Below are 458 nucleotides of genomic sequence, written 5' to 3'. Positions count from 1 at the left end.
GAGACCCTGCATGCAGAACTCTGTAAAAATATACTACACGTGCACCGGCACACAACAAATAACGCATGCAGGGCAGAATTAGGCAAATATCCTCTAATCATAAAGATACAAAAAAGGGCAATTAAATTCTGGAAACATCTGAAGCTCAGTGACCCCCAATCATATCATTATAAAGCCCTGCAAGACCAAGAGATGAGCAAAGAAAGCAAGCCCCTCCCTCAGCTGATCCAGAGCTTCAGTCCTGATGCTTCACTAACATCTACTGCTGCTCTGCATCACAGCATCAGAATCAGTCAGATTACTGCACAGATCAAACTGTTCTACATCACTGTTTGATCATTTATATACTTATATATTAGTAATTAATTTTACACTACATGTTCAATACTTTTTATATATTATTATTATATTATTATTTTTCTTTCTGTTAATACATGTGTACTATTTGTAATGTAAAT

The 458-nt window shown here is 35.6% G+C and overlaps 1 protein-coding gene across 1 annotated transcript in view; it reads left to right on the top strand.

Moving 5' to 3' along the window:
• The first annotated feature begins 192 nt into the window (after positions 1-192).
• Positions 193-458, top strand: part of LOC107588092 (serine/threonine-protein kinase greatwall-like) — an 11166-nt gene continuing 10900 nt past the window's right edge. The window contains exon 1 of the mRNA XM_016276103.1: positions 193-330. Coding sequence (XP_016131589.1) covers positions 193-330 — 138 coding nt within the window. The remainder of the gene's footprint in view (positions 331-458) is intronic.

The sequence above is a fragment of the Sinocyclocheilus grahami genome, unplaced genomic scaffold (assembly GCF_001515645.1).
Source record: "Sinocyclocheilus grahami isolate Dianchi unplaced genomic scaffold, SAMN03320097.WGS_v1.1 scaffold98.1, whole genome shotgun sequence".
Classification (NCBI taxonomy): Eukaryota; Metazoa; Chordata; class Actinopteri; order Cypriniformes; family Cyprinidae; genus Sinocyclocheilus; species Sinocyclocheilus grahami.
Note: the sequence above shows the minus strand (reverse complement) of the source record. Positions and strands in the feature narration are given on the sequence as shown.